General features: G+C 43.3%; 1 protein-coding gene across 1 annotated transcript in view; it reads left to right on the forward strand.

Annotated features, from left to right (window-relative positions):
* SLC1A4 (solute carrier family 1 member 4) overlaps positions 1–14207 on the forward strand; it is a 35704-nt gene extending 21497 nt beyond the window's left edge. Inside the window, exons 4-8 of the mRNA XM_069768714.1 lie at positions 2629–2795; positions 3341–3574; positions 4916–5110; positions 6966–7100; positions 9168–14207. Coding sequence (XP_069624815.1) covers positions 2629–2795; positions 3341–3574; positions 4916–5110; positions 6966–7100; positions 9168–9402 — 966 coding nt within the window. The 3' untranslated portion in view covers positions 9403–14207. The remainder of the gene's footprint in view (positions 1–2628; positions 2796–3340; positions 3575–4915; positions 5111–6965; positions 7101–9167) is intronic.
* The last annotated feature ends 6825 nt before the right edge of the window (positions 14208–21032 follow it).

Below are 21032 nucleotides of genomic sequence, written 5' to 3' on the forward strand. Positions count from 1 at the left end.
TTAATTAGTATATGTACTGTATATATAGATATATATCATAGTTTCTAGAGAGAGTGCAGGATGTAAACTTATTCCGTGTTTGACCAACATGAAAACTATTTATTTACCACCGGTTATGCACATTAAAGGCCCATATTCAAATTAGATTAAAATCAACTCAACCCCATGACTTGGGTTCGATGGCCGACCATGTACGGTAACGCTGGGGTCTTCTGACTGTCCCTCTGGACAGATGATGTCTGATGAGATGAAGATCGGATAGTGTGAATCTAAATGCCAAATCCTTTTGTTATCCCAAGAGATGAGCCGCCATTAGAAGAGTATGACAGTGGCTTACTCTTCTTTACGCATTGAAAACTCATGAATATTCCACTGACCCTAGAGTTTATGTGTATAATGGAGTCAAAAGAGATTGCTGTTGGTAGAACAAGTGGCCAGCAGCTATCTAGGATGAAAGGGTACCTTTGCACGCCCCCCGAGGAAGCGGTAACGATTTGACGCAAAACACGCTTTGAGGTAAGGTGTCCAGGATCCAGACGGGACTCTTACACTTATGGGTAATTATCCCATTTATTTAATTACTTTTTTTGGACTATTTGCACAAAGGTATATAGTGATTAACTAAGTATTTATATAGATGCACTATTTGCAAAATCACTATATAGTTGAGGCATATGCACTTAACACTTGATAGCAATATGGACATATCTTTTGCATAATTCTTTGATCTTGTTGCAACAGTACATGTCCCGTCTTGTATTCTTGGGTCATTCTTTGCATCTATGGATGTAGTCACATTGATGATAAAATCCATATACGGTACTTCATTTTTGTAATACTATGAATTTTCTATGTGGAAGCTAGTGACTGATCTTTCAATAAATATTGTTATTTTGTAATTTATTGGCAATTTTTGGACTATTTTGTCTCTCCTGTAACAGTATTGTTTTTGAGTCGCCATTGATATACAGTACAGACCAAAAGTTTGAACACACCTTCTCATTTAAAGATTTTTCTGTATTTTCATGACTATGAAAATTGTACATTCACACTGAAGGCATCAAAACTATGAATTAACACAGGTGGAATTATATACTTAACAAAAAAGTGTGAAACTACTGAAAATATGTCTTATATTCTAGGTTCTTCAATGTAGCCACCTTTTGCTTTGATGACTGCTTTGCACACTCTTGGCATTCTCTTGATGAGCTTCAAGAGGTAGTCACCGGAAATGGTCTTCCAACAATCTTGAAGGAGTTCCCAGAGATGCTTAGCACTTGCTGGCCCTTTTGCCTTCACTCTGCGGTCCAGCTCACCACAAACCATCTCGATTGAGTTCAGGTCTGGTGACTGTGGAGGCCAGGTCATCTGGCGTAGCACCCCATCACTCTCCTTCTTGGTCAGATAGCCCTTACACAGCCTGGAGGTGTGTTTGGGGTCATTGTCCTGTTGAAAAATAAATGATGGTCCAACTAAACACAAAGCGGATGGAATAGCATGCCGCTGCAAGATGCTGTGGTAGCCATGCTGGTTCAGTATGACTTCATTTTTTAATAAATCCACAACAGTGTCACCAGCAAAGCACCCCCACACCATCACACCTCCTCCTCCATGCTTCACGGTGGGAACCAGGCATGTAGAGTCCATCCGTTCACCTTTTCTGCGTCGCACAAAGACACGGTGGTTGGAACCAAAGATCTCAAATTTGGACTCATCAGACAAAAGCATAGATTTCCACTGATCTAATGTCCATTACTTGTGTTCTTTAGCCCAAACAAGTCTCTTCTGCTTGTTGCCTGTCCTTAGCAGTGGTTTCCTAGCAGCTATTTTACCATGAAGGCCTGCTGCACAAAATCTCCTCTCGTTGTAGAGATGTGTGTGCTGCTAGAACTGTGTATGGCATTGACCTGGTCTCTAATCTGAGCTGCTGTTAACCTGCGATTTCTGAGGCTGGTGACTCGGATAAACTTATCCTCAGAAGCAGAGGTGACTCTTGGTCTTACTCATGTGAGCCAGTTTCTTTGTAGCGCTTGATGGTTTTTTCAACTGCACTTGGGGACACTTCAAAGTTTTCCTAATTTTTCAGACTGACTGACCTTTATTTCTTAAAGTAATGATGGCCACTTGTTTTTCTTTACTTAGAATTTGTATTATGGCAAGAAAAAGCAGCTAACAGTCTATTCAGTAGGACTATCAGCTGTGTATCCACCAAACTTCTGCTCAACACAACTGATGGTCCCAACCCCAGTTATAAGGCAAGAAATCCCATTTATTAAACAGGGCACACCTGTGATGTTAAAACCATTTCCGGTGACTACCTCTTGAAGCTCATCAAGAGAATGTCAAGAGTGTGCAAAGCAGTCATCAAAGCAAAAGGTGGCTACTTTGAAGAACCTAGAATACAATACATATTTTCAGTTGTTTCACACTTTTTAGTTAAGTATATAATTCCACATGTGTTAATTCATAGTTTTGATGCCTTCAGTGTGAACTTACAATTTTCATAGTCATGAAAAATCTTTAAATGAGAAGGTGTGTCTAAACTTTTGGGGTCTGTACTGTATGTTTATGGTAATTTATGACTGGTATTTTTCTTGTTTTGATAACAGTGTAATGTTGATTTTTCAGGTTCCTGTGGGGATGGAAGTTGAAGGAATGAACATTCTGGGACTCGTCCTCTTCGCACTTGTATTGGGAGTAGCCTTAAAAAAGTTGGGTCCAGAAGGGGAAGAGTTGATAAAATTTTTCAATGCGTTTAATGAGGCCACAATGGTTATTGTTTCTTGGATTATGTGGTAAGTGTAGCAAGCCGACTTTTCTAACAAAACTACTGTTCCTGCAGTTATCCATTGCCCCTATGTCCCAGAAGTACTCCCGTGATTATCAGATCAGTGATTACGGCTCCTAAATCCTCAGGTTGGCCCCCAAGTCACAATCATATATAGTAGAAAAAGTAAGGGAATTTTTTCTGTTTATTGTCAGAAGGATCCCTCAAGAATAAGATTATCATATATTGTCACAGCAAATGTTCTAATCCCCTGCAGTGCCCCCACTGGTGAAATTATGCATTACATGGTGCCTTTGAAAATCAATTACGGTATATAATCGTGTAATATTGCGTTCTTGATCCCCTTTAATATCAGACGCAGTAATGTGATATGTCTCAGTGATCATTTCTCAGTCTGTCTCAGATATCCATAGATTCAATATAATTGAATCTTTCATTTTATTTAAGCACGAAGAAGTCTTATCTGTATCCCAGATGTTATATTATCTTATGAAATGTAAATGTTGATTCTTGCCATATTAACAGCCGTCACATTGTATTTTTGTGATTTAGGTACGTTCCTATTGGAATCATGTTTCTTGTTGGAAGCAAGATTGTTGAAATGGGAAACATCGTGCTCTTGGTGACCAGTTTGGGAAAATACATCATGGCATCTATTTTAGGTCATGTCATCCACGGAGGGATCGTTCTTCCTCTTATTTATTTTGCTTTTACTCGCAAGAACCCCTACACATTCCTGTTAGGATTGATAACTCCTTTTGCAACAGCATTTGCGACCTCTTCAAGGTAAGCAAATATTGAACCTGTTAACCTTTTCGTTATTTACTGCTAGTCTGCTTTTGTTAAAGGGGTTTCTGGTTCTGAAATTTTGATGAGTTTAAATCCACCATGTTCCCTATATTCTTTACACGGGCATAGTGGCCCATTCATAAAGTCCCTGCAGCTTAGTTTCATTTAGCAGCTGTGCCTGGTACTGTAGCTTAGTTCAAACTGGCAACTGTGCCTGGTACTGTAGCTTAGTTCAAACTGGCAGCTGTGCCTGGTTCTGTAGCTTAGTTCAAACTGGCAACTGTGCCTGGTACTGTAGCTTAGTTCAAACTGGCAGCTGTGCCTGGTACTGTAGCTTAGTTCAAACTGGCAACTGTGCCTGGTACTGTAGCTTAGTTCAAACTGGCAGCTGTGCCTGGTTCTGTAGCTTAGTTCAAACTGGCGGCTGTGCCTGGTACTGTAGCTTAGTTCAAACTGGCAGCTGTGCCTGGTACTGTAGCTTAGTTCAAACTGGCAGCTGTGCCTGGTACTGTAGCTTAGTTCAAACTGGCAGCTGTGCCTGGTACTGTAGCTTAGTGTCAACTTGCAGTTGTGCCTGGTACTGTAGCTTAGTGCCAACTGGCAGTTGTGTCTGGTACTGTAGCTTAGTCCTATTTGCCACTCTGCTTGGTACTGTAGCTTAGTCCCATTTGTAAGCTGGGCCTGGTACTGTAGCTTAGTCCAGTTTACCACTCTGCCTGGTATTGCAGCTAAGTCCTACTTTGCAGCTGAGCCTGGTGCTGTAGCTTAGCCCCATTTGGAAGCTGTGCCTGGTACAGCAGCTTAGTCCCATTTGGTAGCTGTGCCTAGTATTGTAGATTATCCACTATGGCAGCTGTGCCTGGCTTGTAAAGCTGCAGTCTCTTCATGCTACATATGTGGCATTATACACCCTAACAACAGTCAAGGTCAGACTACTTCCCCAGACTACTAGAGGATTCTCTCGTAGCCCCAAGCTCTGGCTCAATGATGGACTCCAAATATCCAGCCGAAGTCAACCACATTGGGAGGTGAGTTTAAAGCAAATGATTTGCCACGAATGTCTATTTATTATGGGTTAAATTATAAATAATTAAATCTTATTAATAATAATAATACGGTAATCTTTATTTTTATATAGCGCTAACATATTCCGCAGCGCTTTACAGTTTGCACACATTATCATCACTGTCCCCGATGGGGGCTCACAATCTAGATATTAGCTGTCCTATGTGTACAATGCTAACAAACATAATGACGTCATGAAAAGTAGGCCTGCACATGTTCAGGACATGACTGTTTTTGAGCCATTTTCTGATTTTTTTATCTTTTGTTTCTTAGCTCTGCAACTCTTCCAACCATGATCAAATGCATAGAAGAAAATAATGGCATCGACAAAAGGATAAGCAGGTTTATCCTCCCCATTGGGGCCACAGTGAACATGGATGGTGCAGCTATATTCCAGTGCATGGCAGCAGTATTCATCGCCCAGATGAATAACTATGACCTAAATGCTGGACAGATCTTCACAATTCTGTAAGACACTAGTCTTTCCATATCAGTAAATCAAATGATCCCACGCAAAGTGTCAAGTCAGAAAATTTTGAATGAATAATTGTTTGCAGAACGATCATTTAGCAGACACAACCGTACACATTGAAGTCTGTATTGGCTGTTTTTGCTCAAATTGGGCATACATGATCAATAAAAATGGTTTAGGACAAATTATCTTTCTGGAAACGTAAGGTCACCGCTGCAGCCAAACACTGAGACCAGAAGAGAAGCTGGACCCAGGGAGTGTAAATACCTACTGAGCTTGATATTTTAGGAATTTTACATAGATTGGGGCCCATTTTCCTGAAAGTGGACACCCGCTATAAGAGTTACCTACAAACCATATATAAAGATTATAAACCGCCTGTCCAGAAACCGGTCTAACAAGTCCGAACAATGACGCTCTGTGTAGGTCAGTAATTGCAGCAGAATCTCACTGAATTGTTATACTATAGCTTCTTATCGTATAGTCTTATGCAACAAAGATTATTTATTATGCAATTAGTCCCTGCCAGATGCAGCTATTTTTCATTTTTTACTTTTTTTTAAATCGCCATTTTTTTTCTGCTGACATGAAAAGATGTTTTAGGGCCTTTTTTGGGGGAAGAGTCGCAGTATTGAATTACATCATTTCAATTACGAGCTTCTATAGTTTTTCAATATTTATTTTTTTTGGCATTTGTATTTATTTTTTTTACAATCTTCATCACGAAAGACAAATAATGCGGTATTTTAACAATTCTCAATTATTTTGATCTAGTGATAACAGATGTTATTTGTTTTTTTTTACAGAATTGAAAAATATTGAGATTTGAAATGTTATGATGTTTTTATTAATTTTGTTTTAAATTGAATTACCGTATATTTTTATTGCTTTTCTTTTTCTGTTCTCTTGGGTGACAGAGGGCCCTCCCCTGCCTGACCACTTAGATGCAGAGATAGCCATTGATTGCAGCATCTGAGGGGTTAAACTGCCACAATAGGAGCTAATTCCAACCACAGCAGTTAGAGACAGGTGTCATCTGTATAATACAGCTAGCATTCTCTGTTTATAGTGCAGGCTAAGCTCCTGAGCCCGCTCCATGCATGCACACCCAAAATCCTACACACGTATATAGCGTGTGTCAGGAAGGAACTTACTAGACATACACATGTTCTGCACATGATTTTGATTTTTAATTTTTTGCCACATTCTGACATTTTGTAACCAATTGAGAGCTGCACCATTGCCTGTAACCCATCTGACTAGTACCTTGATCTGAAAACCACCACAAAAAATTACAGTAAAAAAGTAAAAACGGGTATATATATATATTGCAAAATTACAGTTATTTATATCAAAAGGTCAAAGACAAATGAACAGGCTAAAAAGTGACAGGCAGCTTGGAAACCCTAAGAAAAGATCAAGAAAGTACATACATATATGGATCCCAATGTAGCTCCATAGTTGAAAAAAGGATCCATCTAAAACGTATACAGAGATAGTGGATTGAACATCCCAAAACAACCTGAGGAAGGAAATCTCCGAAACGCGCGTCGGGGTAGGCGGGAGACAGCGTGGAATCCTTCACTTTCTTGCTGTTATCTAGTTCCTTGATCTTCAAGAACCCTGGTCTACAGATAGGTGTTACTGGTTGGCGGATATCCTTAGACAATGATCTTTAATGGGTCAGACAATAACTCGGAGGATAGTAACCTACAGGCAACAGAAGAAGTTTTCTTCCTTCCATGGGAAAGATAATTTACAATTACTATATTCTTAAAAAAAATTATTTGATACTTTTGTATGTTTCCAATCTTCTTCCACTAGTTTCAACTATTTATCTTTGATTCACAGTGTGACTGCCACTGCCTCGAGTGTTGGTGCCGCTGGAATACCGGCAGGGGGAGTTCTCACTATAGCAATTATCCTAGAGGCCATTGGACTTCCCACAAATGACTTGTCATTGATACTGGCTGTTGACTGGATAGTGTAAGTATGTAACAGGGGCTCTAGAAAATGTCCATCTTTTTAACCAATTTTTGTTTCCACCCTCCCATGTATCCATAATGGAAAATAAACAGTAGAAAAAAATTCTTTGCAAGCAGTCTTGAATAAAATGATTCAACCATTTTGTGTTTACAGCTCCCATGTCTTCAAGGTCACAGACTAGAAACAAACATGCTTGTGTTGTATTCCTGCAGTCACGTACTATTGGCTGCTGTATTGTTAATCTACAAACAGTAGAATAGGAAGAAGTAGATGGAAGAAAGTAAAGGCCCCCATACATATGAGACAAATATGGGCTGATAAATGGTCGTTCATCAGTCGGAACGGTCAAAAAAAAACCTTGGAACAAAGCAGAGTCTATGTACTGACTACAGGTCACATAGACGATACCACTATAAATAATATATAATAAAGCATAAGTGGAAAAAATAAAACATAACTTTTATTAGAACTAAAGCCAGACAAAAAAAACAAAACCAAACACCCAAGTGGATAAAAAACTGGGGTGTAGTCCCCAACAAATGGTATGGTGACCACGGAGACTAATTATCCCCAGATAGGACAAAATGATACCCTCCGCAACAAATTGGAGGTATCATCGTAAACTAGTTTCTGACATATGAAGCTGGAGTAGAATCACCTCCACAGCACACAGCGTCAAACTAGATACACGAACAAACAATTAAAAGACCATCAATAATTGCAGATAGACAGTGCCACTGATGGCTATATAAATAATGCAAAAAGGAACAATCTCACCAGTTCCAAGATGAGGGCTCAGGAGCGCCGGATAGCTTCTGGTCAGAAGATGATCCGGAAAAAATGGCGGAGACGACAATCCCTATGTCAGTCCCTATGGGGCTATCGATAGACTATCCCCCAAAGCTCCTGCCCTTACAAGGGCAGTCCACAGCTACCCCTGTACAAAGTTTTTATCCACTTGGGTGTTTGGTTTTGTTTTTTTTGTGTGGCTTTAGTTCTAATAAAAGTTACGTTTTATTTTTTCCACTTATGCTTTATTATACAAAAAAAAACCTTCTCAGACTGTATCTCAAATGTTGGTTTTTTTTTCGAACCAATAACAATTCATTGCCTATATCATCCAAAAAAATCCAACAAACCTAATCGGTCTTTGAACTATGTTCACTAGTTGGTCATCGTTCTAAACGAACAATCATTTTTTTCACTGATCCAGACAATGATCGTTTCTTATGGATGACATTTCCCATTTCAGCCACTTTTATCTCTTTTGTATGGGAGCCATAGCACATAAATGAAGAATCTGATTACAAAGGACTTGTTTTTAGTCTGTAACAGTAGAAGGATTTTAGACAAGGCTGTTAGCAAAGTTGTACAAGTACAAGAAGAATATCTAGTCCCACAAATAAAAGGAATAAATGGACTGAAATTGACTATAAAAAAATCTAGCATTCACTATGAAGCTACCAGTTATTTAGATTATAGGGTACGACTACCAAGTTTCTGTGCCGGTCTGAAAATGGCGGATGCTGCCCAAAATGGGTTCAGACACAGAACAAAGTGACTCCCTCTGGTTCATTAAAGTCAATGGCTATGTTGACCATCAGGAACCCCTTGACATCTTGAGGTGAACCAGGTCTAACATACCTTTGATGAAGTTCTAAGGAGCTACTAATAAAATTCTCCAAATGCCAAACCGAGACCCAGAGCAGTACATTGAATTTTGGGCCCTTTTTACAGTTCTCAGCCCCAGTACTATCTGGTGGAACTACCCAATCAATAAATCAGGAGAAACTACATACTTCACTCTTCCTAAATGCCTAAAAAACTCGTATTTTAAGAAATGAAAGTATATATTTATAGCAGAAGGAGTCCTGGTTACTCCAGCATGGCCCAGAGTAAAGGCTGAATACATTAGAAGGTTATGCTCCAGAGCAGGGGCGGACATATCATTGGTGCAACCTGTGCAGCCGCACAGGGACCCAAGAGATAAGGGGGTTTGAGTACAGTCTTGTTGGTAAATTCTTGTCCATCTAAATTCCTCTGTCTGACATGTTCCTCTATGTATAGGGATCGGACTACCACTGTGGTAAACGTCGAAGGAGACGCTCTTGGAGCAGGTATCCTCCATCACCTCAATCAAAAAGAAGCAGCGAAGATCCCGCAGGAGCTGAGTGATGTCTACGTAGAAGCTGTGCCAAACTGCAAGTCAGAAGAGGAAACCTCCCCCCTAGTAATGCACAGGGACCAGCTCTCAAATCCTCACAACGTATCTGTGCCCGAATCTAAGGAGTCAGTTCTGTGATGTGCCATGTGGTGCTCATTATTGTGGTTAGACTGCTGGTCGGTCCTTAAGGCCAGACATTGCTCACTGCCAGTATGAGCTGCTAGAGTAGCGACTCCTTCCCGAATCCTCAACAGATCCCCACACAATGTAATCATTGACGATAACCACTAATAAGTCTTGTTGTATCTGGAGCATGTCCATATTATGAGAAAAAGATAGTTTTGTCAAATGAGCCTCATTTACAACACTGTCTGACAGAAAAACATGGGCTCGTTGCTTGTAGCAACCAATTGGATTTTTTAAACTGTGAAAAGCTTCATTGTGATTGGTTGCTATGGGCAACAAAGCCAATGTTTTTGTCAGATAATTTTGATAAATAGGGTTGAAAATTGAAGGCAAAACATTGAAAATCTTCAAGATAGTAACAATAGAAGCTCTGCCCAGTCCTTAAAGATTTATTCCCATCTTCATAGATGGGTCTTTGTCTGATAGTCCTTGTAAAAACAATTACTTTGGTAATTTACTGCTTTTTTAAATTTGCAGCCATTCTTGAGTATGGTAGTTTTCTTTTGTTTACTGCTCGTTGCCTAGGTAACTGACCACCTTTGTCTATCTTGTAAGCAATGTGCTGATGCTGGTCAGTATTAGGAGGAAACAACGCACTTCAGCGATCCAGGTCAGCTTCAAAACAGTGCGGAAAGCACAACAGAAGAGAGATTGTAAGCACTGCACGTTTTACTGCAGTGGTGGTCGGTCTCCAAGGCGACAAGCTTTAAGCAAAAGTAATCTGTTAATATCTCAAAGGATGAACATTTTAATAAGCAGTAAACTGTAAAATGCTTTTATTTGAAAAGACTATCTAACAATATCCATTTATGAAAATGGGAATAACTCTATAATGCTTGAGGAGGCCGAGAGGCCTTTCTTCTGCCTAGGATGTCACCAGTAAGTGACACTTAGTAGGTGGGGTCCGGGAGCTTTATGGTGATCCTCAGGACAGCAGCTTAAAGGCTGCCCCATGATACTGAATAGTTTACCCAAGGGCTTTAGTTTCATACAAGTGTGTGACATTTACTTGAACGTTGTACCAGGACAAGTCAATACATTGGTCAGTTCCCATCATCTGAAATTGAGGATAAGGTTGTAGGATTGGACTATGGGACCCGGGATATGGGGAATTTTGTATGTCCACTGATGTTTACTAGTGATATGTTTTACTGTAGTCGGCAATCCTGTGTTTCCACAGCCTGTGTTACTTTCTACACTTACCGTTGTGGCCAGGGCTGTGCCTCCGCAGCGCTACTGGAGTTTGTCTCGTCTCTTGTAACCTAGTGTCTCATAAATGCTTGTACTTGCGCTTTGTTCTCTCTGTAAAGTGAATTGTTGTTTTTTTTCCTTTTTGTTAGATGTCTTAGCAAAATAGACAGTTATTTTGCAGAAATTAATTTCACTCCATGAGAAATGCATTTATCAGTTGTCAAGTTTTTTTTATCCTTTAGGCTGCCGTCACACTAGCAGTATTTGGTCAGTATTTTACGTCAGTATTTGTAAGCCAAAACCAGGAGTGGAACAAATAGAGGAAAAGTATAATAGAAACATATGCACCACTTCTGTATTTATCACCCACTCCTGGTTTTGGCTTACAAATACTGATGTAAAATACTGACCGAATACTGCTAGTGTGACGCCAGCCTTAGGCTACGCTTCCCCGATAAGCTTTTGGTAAGTTTTTCACATTGCAGAATTCCTGCACCTATTATTTAAATTAGGTTACTTGTGTTTTTTTAGTGCGCTTTTGTGTGCAATTTTTTTACACGTGTTTTTATCTCAATTTTGCCACTGCGTTTCATGTCTGTTTTTGGTAAAGTGGCTTGTGAAAATATTCAACCCCATTGGCATTTTTTGTGTTTTGCTACCTCACAACCTGGAATTTCACTGTTTTTTTTTTAGGGTTTGCATCAGTTCATGTAAAGAACATGCCTAAAACTGTGAACATTGGGTTATTGTGAAGCAAACAGCAAATAGGACAAAATAACTAAAAACTTCAGAGTGCATTCACCCCAACCCATCAGTACTTTGTAGAGGCTCCTTTGCCACAATACCCTTTGGATAAGTCTCTCTGAGCTTTCCACTTCTTGCTACTGAAATTTTTGTCCATTCCTCAAGGCAAAACTGCTCCAGCTCCTTCTAGTTAGATGGTTTCCTCTTGTGAACACCAATCTTCAAGTCTGACCACAGATTATCAATTGGATTAAGGTTTGTGCTTTGACTAGGCCACTCCAAAACAGTTACACGTTTCCCCTTAAGTCCCTCGAGTGTTGCATTAGCAGTATACTTTGGGTCACTGGCGGACACAGATAGAAAAGGGCCCCTGTGCAAGAACAATATATAGGCCCTTTGCAGCCCAAGAGCTCCGAAAAGTGCAAAATTGCACCTGCTTTGGAGGTTGAAATGGGCCCCCTTACCCCTTGGGCCCCTGTGCGGCTGCACAGGTTGCACCAATGATATGTCCGCCCCTGCTTTGGGTCATTGTTTTGTTTGATAGTGAATCTGCGTCCCAGTTTCCAATTACTGACAAACTAAAATATGTTTTACTGAAGAATATCCCAGTATTTCGCACCATACATCTTCCCCACGACTTGGACCATTTTCCCTGTCCCTGCTGCCAGAAAACATCCCCACAGCATGATGCTTCCACCACCATTTTTCACTGTGGGGATGATGTTCTTGGGATGAGCTGAGTTGGTTTCGCACCAGACATACCGTTTAACTTGGTGGCCAAAAAGTAAAATTTTGGTCTCATCTGACCACAGAATCTTCCTCCATACATTTGGGGAGTCTCCCACATGACTTTTGGCAAACTCAAAACAAGCCTTACAATTTTTGTGTAGGTAAAGGCTTTTGATTCTGCCCACTCTTCCATAAAGGCCACCTTTATCGACTGTACGGCTTATTGTGGTCGTATGGACAGAATCTCCAGTCTCTGCTTGGGAACTCTGCAGCTCCTTCAGGGTTACCTTTGGTCTCTGTGCTGCATCTCTGATTAATGTCCTTCTTGCCCGGGCAGAGAGTTTTGGTGGGAGTCCCTTTCTTGGCAGGTTTGTTGTGGTACCATGTTCTTTCCATTTGATGATGATGGATTTGATAGTGCTCCGGGGGATCAACAGAGATTGGGATTTTTTTTTATAACCCAACCCTGACTTGTGCTTCTCAACAACTTTGTCCCTGACTTGTTTGGAGATCTCTTTTGTCTTCATGGTGTTTGGTTAGTGGTGCCTCTTGTTAATGGTGTTGCAGCCTCTGTGGCCTTTCAGAAAAGGTAAAGTGTATATACTGACAGACATGTGACACTTAGATTGCACCCAGGTGGATGTCCTGTCACTACGAATGTGACTTATGAAGGTAATTGCTTGCACCAGTGTTTCATAACAAAAGGGGAGAATACATATGCACATGCCAAATTTAGGTTTCATTTGAACCCATACATTTAATTTATGCCTATATTTTTCTTACTTCACTAACTTAGAATACTTAGTGCTGATACATCACACACAAGTCAAGTTACAAAATTATTTAAACACAAGTTGTAATGTAATAAAATAGGTACAAAGCCAAGGGGATTAATACTTTTGCAAGCTACTGTATGACATTCTTTAAAAAAAAAATGCTACTTCGATTTTGATAATTCCTGGTATTTGGCTTTGCCAAAATTTTATTGACATATTTAGGTGCGGATTACATGTGTTTTTTATGCATTTCTGCCAAGAAAACGCACTCAAAACGCCCATGTGTTTTTTACCCGGCGGATTTTACGAATCTAATGCAAGTCTATAGGGAAATCTGGGTATGCTGAGTTTTCTGTACCGAAGATAAATTGACATGCTGTGCATTTGAAACATGCACCGCAAGAACAGTTTACACTGAGTAACAAAAAACTCACAGTGGGCAGGAGATTTTATAAATCATATCCACTTTGCTGGAACTGTAAGACACTGCATTTTTTATGCAGCGTCAACAACGCACCAATAGCTCATTGTGGGGACGTAGACTTAGGCTACGTTCCCATGATGAGTGTTTGGTGCGTTTTTTATGCTGTGTATTTTTTAGAAAATGCAAGTAACCTACTTTACTTAAAAGGTGCAGAAAATCTGCAATATCAAAAGTTCATCGTGGGAGCGTAGCCTTATCTGTGCTGAATTTTTTTTTTAAAGAGGATTTCTCAAACTAAAGAGGTAAGACCTTGAGATGTTCTCATCCTCCCAGATTCCGTTTCTTTCCTAGATTCTATTAAAAAGTGATAGCGGGAAATAGAACCATTACACATTAATTAAAGGGGGATATCCAGTTTCCTAAAAAAAGAACACTGATCGTCAGGATATAGAGAAGGTGAGCAAACACTGCACTCCAGAAAAAGAAAATAATGAGGTTCATGTTAAAATGAGCGCTGAACATTGCGGACCACTTATATCTGCAAACTGTGGATGTGCCTGTCTCCATTTGCAGCCCCATGTGCTCGTCCACATAGCAAATGGGGGCTGGAGTCAGTATTTACAGTCTCTTATTTGATCCATAAATTAGACCAGACTATCTACATGCTGCAATTTTTTTCCATGTGGATCTGAAGTCTGTGTGCAGAATAGCTCATGTGTCTCTAGAATATAGGCAAACACTGATCTGTGTACTGCCCTTTATACACACTGACCAAAAGACTCTCATGTCAGCTTAGCTTTTGGCCCCTTTCACATGTTCGATTTTCTTTAAGGTGTTTTTCATGTATATTACTTGTGGTCATTATACCCTATGGGTTTGTTCACATGTCCTTTAAAAATAAAAATAAAAAAATGTATGTGTCCGATTTATGGATGGAAATGACCTATTCAAGATAATGGATCAGAGAAAAAAAAAAAGAGGATCACTGTAAAGGGGCTGTCACATCTTCTGTCTGCGGCAGCAGGAATTTGGACCAACAGCTGCCAGGACTGTCAATTTTGACCAGTAGAATGGTTGTGCCACTGGCCCGAACTGTGCGCTCTCCCATTCTGCAAGTAAAGCCAGCTTTACTTCTGCAGCATCGGAGGAGCAACGACGTTGACCGACTCCAGCACTGTGGCCGGCTTCAGAGCAGAGCTTGGAAGTGCTATAGCAAAGAACTTGTAAGCGCTGCACTCTTTAGATATAAGACCGGCTACAACTGATACATTGCAGAGGTGTCCAGTAGTGATGAGTGAACGTGCTGGGATAAGGTGTCATCTAAGCATGCTTGTGTGGTAACAGAGTGACTTCGGCGTACTCGAATAATATATTATAGTCCCCACAGCCATTAGACAGTCACAAAACATGCAGGGATTGCCTAACAAACAGGAAATCCCTGCATGTGTTGCGGCACTCGAACAGCTGTGAGACATGCAGCTGCAGGGATTCGAATATATTTTTAGAGAGTGCCAAAGTCACTCAGTTAGCACAGAGCATGCTCAGATAACACCTTATCCGACCACGTTCACCCATCACTAGTGTCCAGTAATCTAAGCAACAAGCCATACACTACACAATCAAGATCCCTCCATTGTAGAGAAAGGAGAATATTATTATCAAGATGTAAACTGCAAATTGGCTTGTTTTTACAAGTGCTTTGCAATTTTACCAATTTACAATGAGAAAACCCAGGATGGGTCCACATTAATAAACTAGATGGGTATTTCCTGAAGGAACTACAGATAGTGCTTTGGAATGGTGCCTGGGCTGCCCCTGCAAGACTTTCACATTTGGGTGCCCCTCAGGCGCTGGTTTGGTTTGCGGGGTCACTCTGGGGCCGGTTTGGTTTGCGGGGTTACTCTGGGGCCGCTTTGGTAGGCGGGGTCACTCTGGGTCAGATTTGGTGGGCGGGGTCACTCTGGGTCAGATTTGGTGGAAGTGGTCACTCTGGGTAAGATTTGGTGGGCGGGGTCACTCTGGGTCAGATTTGGTGGGCGGGGTCACTCTGGGTCAGATTTGGTGGGCGGGGTCATTCTGGGTCCGATTTGGTGGGCGGGGTCACTCTGGGTCCGATTTGGTGGGCGGGGTCACTCTGGGTCCCATTTGGTGGGCGGGGTCACTCTGGGTCCCATTTGGTGGGCGGGGTCACTCTGGGTCCCATTTGGTGGGCGGGGTCACTCGGGGTCCGATTTGGTGGGCGGGGTCACTCGGGGTCCGATTTGGTGTGCAGGGTCACTCGGAATCCGATTTGGTGGGCGGAGCCCCTCGGCCTCCGATTTAGTGGGCGGGGGCCCTCGGACTCCGATTTGGTGGGCGTGGGCCCTCGGACTCCGATTTGGTGGGCGGGACCCCTCGGCCTCCGATTTGGTGGGCGGGACCCCTCGGCCTCCGATTTGGTGGGCGGGACCCCTCGGCCTCCGATTTGGTGGGCGGGACCCCTCGGCCTTAGATTTGGTGGGCGGGACCCCTCGGGCTCCGATTTGGTGGGCGGGCCCTCGGCCTCCGATTTGGTGGACGGGGCCCCTCAGCCTCCGATTTGGTGGGCGGGGCCCCTCGGCCTCCGATTTGGTGGGCGGGGCCCCTCGGCCTCCGATTTGGTGGGCGGGGACCCTCGGCCTCCGATTTGGTGGGCGGGGACCCTCGGCCTCCGATTTGGTGGGCGGGGACCCTCGGCCTCCGATTTGGTGGTCGGGGCCCCTCGGCCTCCGATTTGGTGGTCGTGACCCCTCGGCCTCCGTTTTGGTGGTCGGGGCCCCTCGGCCTCCGATTTGGTGGTCGGGGCCCCTCGGCCTCCGATTTGGTGGTCGGGACCCCTCGGCCTCCGATTTGGCAGCGGGGGTGCACTTACTTTTCACTCATGGGACCGAGGGTGCACTTACTTTTCATCCACGGAATCAGGGGTGCACTTACTTTTCATACCCGGGACCGGGGGTGCACTTACTTTTCACCCACGGGACCGAGGGTGCATTGAATTTTCACACATGGGACCGGGGGTGCACTTACTTTTCACACCCGGGACCGGGGTGCCCTTACTTTTCACACTAGGGACCTGGGGTGCGCTTACTTTTCACACCCGGGACCGGGGGTGCACTTACTTTTCACACACGGGACCGGGGGTGCACTTACTTTTCCCACCCGGTACCGGGGGTGCCCTTACTTTTCACACAGGGGACCGGGGTGCACTTACTTTTCACCCACGGGACCGAGGTGCACTTACTTTTCATACTCGGGACCTGGGGTGCGCTTACTTTTCACACCCGGGACCGGGGGTGCACTTACTTTTCACACCCGGGACCGGGGGTGCACTTACTTTTCACACACGGGATCGGGGGTGCACTTACTTTTCCCATATGGCAGCGGGGGTGCACTTACTTTTCACTCATGGGACCGAGGGTGCACTTACTTTTCATCCACGTGATCGGGGGTGCACTTACTTTTCACCCACGGGACCGAGGGTGCACTTACTTTTCATCCACGGGACCGGGGGTGTACTTACTTTTCACACCCAGGACCGGGGTGCACTTACTTTTCACCCAAGGGACCGGGGGTGCACTTACTTTTCACACCCGGGGCTGGGGTGCACTTACTTTTCGCCCATGGGACCGGGGGTGCACTTACTTTTCACCCACGGGAACTTACTTTTCACCCACGGGATTGGGGGTGCACTTACTTTTCACCCACGGGACCGGGGGTGCACTTACTTTTCACCCACGGGACCGGGGGTGCACTTACTTTTGCACATCCTGGGTCGGGGGCGCACTTACTTCTCACACACGGGGCAGGGTGCACTTACTTTTGCACACACGGGGGCAGGGGTGTACTTACTTTTGCACACATGGGGCCGGGGGCGCACTTACTTTTCACACACGGGGGCGGGGGTCCACTTACTTTTGCACACACGGGGGCGGGGGTGCACTTACTTTTGCACACACAGGGCGGGGGTGCACTTACTTTTGCACATACGGGGCGGGGGTGCACTTACCCTCTGGGTCCGATTTGGTGGGCGGGGTCACTCGGTCCGATTTGGTGAGCTGGACACCTCAGGTAACAATTTGGTGCGCGGGTCACTTTAAGAGCTGATATTATCTGGCAAAACTGTGTCCTGGTGGGGTCATGTAGAGTTCGTAGGCGTTGGCATAGTAACTGGGTCTGACTTCGCATATCAATGAGCTGATCAGCCAGGTGGCAGTTGGCAGTTATTTTTAAATTGCCTCAGAAATCTGCCATTATACCTTATGGCAAAATTTCCCTATTGAAATGCATTGCGGCAATGCTTTCCAATGAGAAAAAAAAAATTTTCAAACGACAATTGCGCCAAAACTACAAATCCAATCGACACGAAAAATACTTAGCACACCTCTCATGGACGCTGGCTTCGAAATGACACCTCACTGGAGTCTGTGCGTGCAGCGGTTTGGGCCGCATTAATTGCGGAAAAAAGCCTAATAATAAGAAGAATAAGAAGTTAACCACGTTCGGATTACAATATAGTGCTTTGTTCCAAAGCACTATAATAACACTGGCCTGAAAGTCCCATGGAGTGTAAAGATGGCGTCCAATATCCACTGAAATCTGCACTATTTCCACCACAAATCCTACAGCAACATTTTTATAAATATGCTGCCCGGTGCCTCTGTGTGTTCAGAAGGATGACACGAGTGCAGAGAGGTTTTGTTATTACTGGATTGGACCTTTGCTCACATTCCGATCCTTATCCTCCGTGTATTTCTTTCATTGGAAGTCACTTTTGACCTGGCAGCTTGTCAAAGGAATGTCACCAATAACAAAGTGACCTTAAAAGTAAAGAATTGTGTGATGATGATGATGGGAATGCATGTGTTATCCATTATACCCTGTCCTTGTACATAATATGTATACAATGTAGCAATCACAAATTAAACATGTGTTGCATTCAAAATAAAGAAGACTTTGCTATAGAACCAGTGCTTTATTTACACATTACTAGTGTGCACTCATGTGAACAGGTTTCTGCACTTTGTTCTTGTGTCCTACATTTATTGCAAAAAAAAAAAGGAAACAACAGAGTTGTACGCGGCCTTTCTGTATCTAACATTCTAACTTCCAATGTCTCTGTTTCTACTTTTTCAGTATGATTCTGACAAAAAATTGTGGCATGCACCATCATATTTTGGGGCTATCCTGCCCTGGAAGCCATCAATTGAGGTGGATTTACACCACCTGACTTGTGGCATTACATGACTGCCGATAAATATTTACCGATACGTCATAAATAAATAGTCTGCTAACACAGGCACTGGATAATCCATAATAGATCGTTCACTGTGCATTGTTCTCGGCAGCACAAGTTCTGTTTACACAGGATGATGACAGCCGAGAACTATGATCTTTTGTGCGCCGAAAAATATAATTTCACCCAACGAACGTGCATTTTGCTCATTTGTCGGGTGATTTGTCAGTCTGTGTAGACTGCAAGATTATTTTGATACTAGATGGTGGCCCGATTCTAACGTATCGGTTATTCTAGAATATGTATGTAGCATATAGCACAGGCTACGTACTATATTGCACAGTGACGTAGTAAATAACACAACCGCCGTAGTATATAACATAGCTACGTAGTATATAAGAGATCTACGTAGTATGTAACACAGCGTACGTAGCAAAGGTACGTAGTGTATAACATAGCCTGTGCATTGCACAGGTATGTACAGTAGTATATAGTAGCTACGTAGTATATAACAGAGCCACATAGTATATTGCACAGTCGACGTAGTATATAACACAGAACACGTAGTATATTGGACAGTCACGTTGTATATTTCACAGTCACGTTGTATATTGCCCAGCTACATAGTCTATAGCACAGAGATGTAGTATATAACAAAGCCCACACATTATGTAACAGAGCCCACGTAGTATATAGCAATGTGGGCACTATATGAGTGGTTAAAAAAGACTTAAAATAAAAAATAAAGATATACTCACCTTCCAAAGGGCCCTTGAAGTCCTGGCACCTGTGTGTGGTGCACGTGGCAGCTTCCAGTCCTAGGGTTGGTATGAGCGCAGGACCTGTGATGACGTCGCGGTTACATGACCATGACGTCATGGCAGGTCCTTCTCGCATAGTATCCTTGGCACCGGAACCTGCCGCTTGCACTGCCGAGGACACCACTCCACGTCGGAGGGTGAGAATAACCTTTTTTCTTTATTATTATTATTTGTAACATTAAATCTTTTTACTATTGATGCTTCATGTGCAGCATCAATAGTAAAAAGTTGGTCACACAGTTTAATTGCTGCGGTAACGGAGTGAGTTACACCGCGGTCCATTAACGCTGGCATTAACCCTGTGTGACCACTCAGCACTGACTGCAGGGCACTAAAGCAGCGGCCATTTCGCTGCCAGACTATGGCCGTCGCTGATTGGTGGTGGCAATGGTCGTGGGCGTTTTGCCACGACCAATCAGCGACTTGGATTTCCATGACAGACAGAGGCCGCGACCAATGAATATCCGTGACAGACAGACAGAAAGACGGAAGTGACCCTTACACAATTATATAGTAGATAAGACTTCACAGCATTACACAGAGAGGGAATGGGATCAGAGAAAGTCGGCTCATCGTGTTCAGATACATCGTGTCTGGATGTAGTTCATCGCAAGGAGTCACTCCTGTCTGGGACATATGCCGCAATGCAAAAAAAAAAAGAGGAAGAAGTTTTTTTTCCAGCAATGACCAGTAAAAGGAAAAATAAAAATAAAAAAATCACATTTATTAGTCCAATATAAAAAAATATACCCACATATGTCCATAGAAAAACCGACACGTTTCAGTTAAAAGCCTTATTTATATTATGAAGGAGGAACAGGAAGAGCACTGCCAGAGCCCTGCAAAATGACCCCCAGCAGGCCACAAATGTGCATGTGTCTGCACAAACGGTTAGAAACCGACTCCATGAGGATCGTCTAAGTGCCCGACGTCCACAGATGGGGGTTGTGCTCACAGCCCAACACCATGCAGGACGCTTGGCATTTGCCACAGAACACCAGGATTGGCAAATTCACCACTAGCGCTCTGTGCTCTTCACAGATGAAAGCAGGTTCACACTGAGCACATGTGACAGACGTGACAGAGTCTGGAGACGCCATGGAGAGCGATCTGCTGCCTGCAACATCCTTCAGCATGGCCGGTTTGGCAGTGGGTCAGTAATGGTGTGGGGTGGCATTTCTTTGGAGGGCCGCACAGCCCTCCATGTGCTCACCAGAGGTAGCCTGACTGCCATTAGGTACCGAGATGAGATCCTCAGACCCCTTGTGAGACCATATGCTGGTGCGGTTGGCCCTGGGTTCCTCCTAATGCAGGACAATGACAGACCTCATGTGGCTGGAGTGTGTCAGCAGTTCTTGTAAGATGAAGGCATTGAAGCTATGGACTGGCCCGCCCGTTCCCCAGACCTGAATCCGATTGAACACATCTGGGACATCATGTCTCGCTCCATCCACCAACGTCACATTGCACCACAGACTGTCCAGGAGTTGGCGGATGCTTTAGTCCAGGTCTGGGAGGAGATCCCTCAGAAGACCATCCGCCGCGTCATCAGGAGCATGCCCAGGCGTTGTACAGTAGGGAGGTCATACAGGCACTTGGAGGCCACACACAATACTGAGCATCTTTTCCTTGTCATGAGGCATTTC

This window comes from Ranitomeya imitator, chromosome 5 (genome assembly GCF_032444005.1).
Source record: "Ranitomeya imitator isolate aRanImi1 chromosome 5, aRanImi1.pri, whole genome shotgun sequence".
NCBI lineage: Eukaryota > Metazoa > Chordata > Amphibia > Anura > Dendrobatidae > Ranitomeya > Ranitomeya imitator.